Source organism: Octodon degus, unplaced genomic scaffold (genome assembly GCF_000260255.1).
Source record: "Octodon degus isolate 3935 unplaced genomic scaffold, OctDeg1.0 scaffold00026, whole genome shotgun sequence".
Lineage (NCBI taxonomy): Eukaryota > Metazoa > Chordata > Mammalia > Rodentia > Octodontidae > Octodon > Octodon degus.
In genome coordinates, this window is record NW_004524602.1 from 12,135,805 (window position 1) to 12,141,222 (window position 5,418).

At 43.3% G+C, this 5,418-nt stretch overlaps 1 protein-coding gene across 1 annotated transcript in view; it reads left to right on the forward strand.

Annotated features, from left to right (window-relative positions):
• Positions 1-5,418, forward strand: part of Fam96a (family with sequence similarity 96 member A) — a 23,813-nt gene that overhangs the window by 17,409 nt on the left and 986 nt on the right. Inside the window, exon 4 of the mRNA XM_004628827.2 lies at positions 3,398-3,443. Within this exon, the coding sequence (XP_004628884.1) occupies positions 3,398-3,443 (46 nt within the window). The remainder of the gene's footprint in view (positions 1-3,397; positions 3,444-5,418) is intronic.

A 5,418-nucleotide genomic window follows, 5' to 3' on the forward strand; every position in this document is an offset into this window, starting at 1 on the left:
GGCCAATACTATGCTGATTTTATCACAGTAGCTTTGTAGTATAATTTCAAGTCAGGGGGCCAGGGAAATGGCTCAGTGGAATAAGTGCTTTCCTGGCAAGCTCAAGGGCCTGAGTTCAATCCCCGGTTCTGAAAAAAAAAAAAAAAAAAAAAATTCAAGTCAGTAATTGTAATGTCTCCTACCTTGCCTTTGTTGCCCAGGATTGCCTTTGCTATTCTAGGTCTTTTCTGGTTCCAAATAAATTTTAGGAATGATTTCTCTAGGTCTGGGAGGTATGTTGGTGGTATTTTGATAGGGATTGCATTAAATCTGTATAACAGTTTTGGGAGTATGGCCATCTTTTTTACAAACATGTGCTTTTGGTAGATTGCTTAAGGAAAATGTTTTTATCTAATTACTAGGCAAGAATGTAGATTCACAGTTAATTCATGGTAATTGATTATAGCTCCTGAATGCCTCTGTCTTATCTCTTGCTATCTCTCATAATTCTTGAGCAGGTTTGTCTTGGGCACCTTGCCCCTAGCAAGCCTCTGTTCAGACCAGGAGTCACCCTGTTTGTATTCCTAAACCCCACCCATCCCAGTAAGTGCCAGTGAATGGTATCTTCTTGGTGTGAGACTCGGTTTCTATAGCAAAAATCGTTTCTCTCCTTGAACTGCCCTGGCACTTTTCTCTCAGTACTGGGGACTGAACTCAGTGCCTCTGCTGCGTCTCCAGCCCTGATGTTTGGTTTATTGTGAAACAATCTTCAAGTCTCTAAAATGGGACTTAGAGTCCTCCGACCTCAGCCTCCGGAGTGTTGGGGTTACAAGTATGTGCCATCAGGCCTGGCTCCCCCACTCTTTGTTTTCTGATGTAGAGAGCATCATTTGCTCACATGTGTTTATGGTATTTAAGTTTGCTTTTCATTCTCTGTCCTGGGTCGTCACCTTCCTGAAGTCAGAGCATGTAATTGTGCTCCCCTCTGCGTTCTCCACTGTGATGGTACACAGAGGGGGAGCTCAGTGTGTTAACGTGAGTACAGGTTTGGTTTGTTGGTTTGTTTGGTGTGGTGTTTGAGACAGAGTCTCTCTTACATATGTGTTCCAGGCTGCCTTGAACTCACTGTGAACCCAGGCTCGCCTTGGCCTCCTGGCAGTCCCCCTTCCTCAGCCTCCTGAGTGCTGAGGTTACAGGCATAGCCAGCACGCCTGGGTAAAGTGAATAATTGAATGAATGCTAATTCCAGTGGCTTATGTACTTGGCAAATTTTAATCTATTTTGCATTTTACCGTTTTAATTAAAATATTGAAATTTGAAATGATTTCAAATTTGAAGAGAAGTTGAAAAATAGTAGAAAAACTCCTTTAACCAGATTTATTAATAGCTAACTTTTGCCACCTTTGTTCTACCATTAATGTCCTCTCCCTCTGTGTGTGTGTGTATTTTAATTATTTGACTACAGACATAATATTTCCTTACTCTTATATATTGCAGAACCTACTTCCTAAAAGCAAGGACATTCTCTTACATTATTATAGTACAGTTTTCAAAACCAGAAGATTTAACAGTGATGCAATACTGTCTAGGCTGGGTGTGGTGGTGCGCACCTATAATCCCAGCACTTCTGGGGCTGAGGCAGGAGGATCCCTGGGAGTTGAAGGCCAGCCTATGCTACAAACTGAGTTCAAGGCCAGCCTGAACTAAGTGAAACTCTCTCTCAAAATGACAAAAAAAAAAAAAAAAAAAAACTTGTCATCTAACCAGGACACATATCCCAGCGTGCCCGTTTTCCAGTAGGACCCTTCGTGGGGAGCCCTTTGTCTGTCCCTCCCCCGCCACACATTAGCATTAGCTGTCTCTTAGGCCTCTTCCATCTGGATGGGTTTTGGCCTCCATCTTTCATGATGCTATTTTTGCAGAATGTAGGTCAGCTGTGTTGTACATTCTCTCACATTCAGTTCTCTCATGTTTCCTGGTTAGATTGCTTCTCCGCTTTTGGCAAGAATAGTGCATAAATGTGTTCTCATTGCGTCATGTCAAGGGGCCTTCAGTTTTATTTTGTCCCATTCCTGGGGACAGCTCCTCCGCCAGCCGTGTGGCTCCTCTGGTATGGGCCTCTTCCCCTGTCTTCGTCTTTCTTCAGAGTAATGAGTCATGCAGGACTCTTAACCGAAGGCATTGCGTGTGCAGGGATTCTCTACCTGTGGTTTCATGGTCTAGAGTAAGAATTTCTGCTGCTAGAAGAATTTGTCTTGTAAAAGCAATTGGACTAGCGATTCCTAAGGTCCCTTTTAACTCTAGTTGGCTAGGATTATTTTCACTCATGGGATACATTTTTTTTTCAGTAGCAAATCAGTAGATAAGACTTAGTTTGTGTGCTCCATCCGGGGTTCTCTAGACAGTAGTGCTGTCTCATTCACGTAGCAGGTGTCTAGCCCCAGAATGAGTTGTCTCAGAGGCTCTGGGTCTTGGCGGTGAGCTAATTTATGGGGACATAGTAGGGCCCAGAGGGACACCGTAACTGATATTGTGCATGAGAGTGAAATTAGCACCACACTAGAGGATGAGAAAAGGAGGGTGCTGAGACTGCATAATGCGATTCCATTTTTAAAATTAAAAAAAAAAAACAACAACTTTATTTATTTGGTACAGGGTCTGCCTCCCCAGCACTGGGATTATAGGTGTGCCCCACTATGCCTGATCTCAGTGGCTCGCACGGTGTGACGCTGGCATGTGGTCCTGGGGATTGAACCCAGGTCCTTGCGCTTACCAGGCAGGTGCTTAGACTGCTGAGCTATCTCCCCAACCTGTGATTCCATTTTTATAAAACAAGTAATGAAAAGAAACTTACAACACTGGGGTGTTTGTGGGTGAGTGTAAGACTTCTGTAAGATTATGTGGATCTAGAGAAAAATATGTAAGAAACTACCCAAGATTGCTAATGGTTTTTTCCTTGGGGTAGAGTGGGAGGATGTTTAGGTACTAATTTGAGATGAAGTAGAGTATAGGGAGGGATCTTCCCAAGTAGAACAGCATGTGTGGGAGCCCATTGGTATACAGTTGTGTTTGTGTATGTCACAGAAACGGCCCCTGCAGGCCTTCCTGAGTTGACCAGAACACCACTCTTTTGGGGGGGGGAGGGTCTGGTTATATAGCCCGGGCCAGTCTTGACCCTCCTGCCTCAGCCTCCTGAGCACTGTAATTACAGGCAGATACCACCATGCCGGGCTCTGAATACTGCAAATTTCAGTCCAATTTCAGTTTTAGTGAGAATGTAAGAGGTTTGTCCCCAAGCCTTTGGCGTGAGAAACTGGTCGTGGACTCTCAGCCCTGCACTCTGGAGCCCGCTGTCTGCTTGCCTCGCTCTTCCATCTCACAGCGCTCTCATGTCTTGTTTCTGTTGTGTTTCTTCCAGCTGGAAATCTACATTTCTGAAGGAACCCACTCGACAGAGGAAGACAGTAAGTGAGCCTGGAAATGTTACGAGGACAGCAGCAGCTAGTACTTTCTTTCAGATACTGAGTTATTCTGCCGCCTGATGTCTACTGTGTCATTTTAAAAAAAAACCCACCTTACTGATTAGCTTTTCTTTCCCTGGTGGGCAAACTTGTTCTAGTGTATTATTGAGTAGTTTAGGCCAGAGGCTACACTTCTGTATAGAATATCCAGCTCTGGGGACCTTGACTTAGGAGTTTCAAGGACATAATTTTGTCCTTTGGTAGCAGGTTAGAAAGCTGTATACTTGGAATGGGGAAAAAATATTTGTATATATATATAGCAGGGCATGGTGGCACATACCTATAATCCCAGCACTTAGGAGGCTGAGGCAGGAACGTTGCCATGAGTTTGCGTTCATAGCAAGATTCTGTCTCAAAACAACAATAATAACAATACATATATTTATATAATGTTCTATATGAGATTCTTTTGTGTATCTTGTTCTGTTTTGTATTTTAGGAAAGGGTGTACAGAGTGTTCAGGGTCTCACTACTAGATCGGACTCATAGTGATTCACCTGTTTACAGCCTCCCAACAGCTGGGATTGCAGGTGCATGCCTCCAGTCTCAGTTGCTGTCTCAGCACACCCCAGGGGCGGGGCCGGTGTGGCAGGCCTGGGGATTAAATCCCTGGCCCCTGTGCCTGCTTACAGGTGCTTTAATCTGCTGAGCTATTTGGCTGGCCGTTTTCTGTATCTTTTTTTCTTTGCGGGACCAGGGATTGAACTCAGGACCCTGCGCTTACCAGGCAAGTGCTTATTCTACTGAGCTATCTCGCCGGCCCCCATCTTTTTGAGACAAGATTTCTCTGTGCAGTTCAGGCTGTCCTGCAGCTCGCTCCGCAGCTCCTTCTGTCTCAGCCTCCCAGTGCTGGGCTTGCAGATGTGCTCTACCACACCTGGGTCAAGAGGATTTTAATAGTACCCCAGCAGCCAGTCCTTCTGGCCAAGTGTCTAGGGGGCCACATGCAAAAAAAAGAAAACCATGAAGGCCAGGGAGATAGCTCAGTGGCTTAAGTACCTGCCTGGCAAGTACAAGGTCCTGAGCCAATCTCCAGTACCAAAAATAAAAAATAGAAAAAGGGGGAAAAACCCTATGAATTAAGCCTATGGACAACTCTCTTTCTAAAGCTCTTCCATTAAGGTTGCTGTTAGCACTTACAGGAGGCTGAGGCGGGAGGATCACCGTGAATTCGGGACCAGCCTGAGCTGCATAGCAAGACCTTGTCCAAACACAAGACCCAAGAAAAAATAAATAAATAAAATAAAATAAAATTGCTGTTAACAAATGATAGGCAACATAATGGCCAACATTTTTAGTGTATGAAGATCCATGTAAAATGATAAAAAAAAAGATCTAGTTGATTAATTGGAAGAAATATGAACAGAAAAGTCACACAAGATGAACTAATCCATAAACATGGAAAATAATCTATTAATGTTAATCAAGTAAATGTAAGTTACAGCAACATGGAGGCATTCCTCCTGTCTCACCTGGCAGGCATATGTGGTTTTTGTTTGTTTGTTTTTTTGGTGGAACCAGGGGTTGAACTCATGTGTTTTTATTAATAATACTGTTTTTTGCTGGGAAATTTGTAGCTCATATATTGTTCTGAGGAAATTGGTAAGTAAATTGGTAAATAATTTGGAAAGTAATTCAATGATATGAATCATACCCTTTAATCCAATAATATTCTTAAGAGTTTTTCATGAAAAAAGGCTTTTTCTTTTTTAAAGAGATCTTAGGGGCCGGGGAGATGGCGCAGTAGAATAAGGCTTCCCTGGCAAACGCAAGGACCTGAGTTCAATCCCCGGTTCCTCCAAAAAAAAGAATTCTATATGTTTAAAGTTGTATATTGTACCATAGTTTTCATAATTAATTTAGAACAACTAAATTTTTGGGGCTGGAGAGATGGCTCAGTGGTCTAAAGCACCTACTT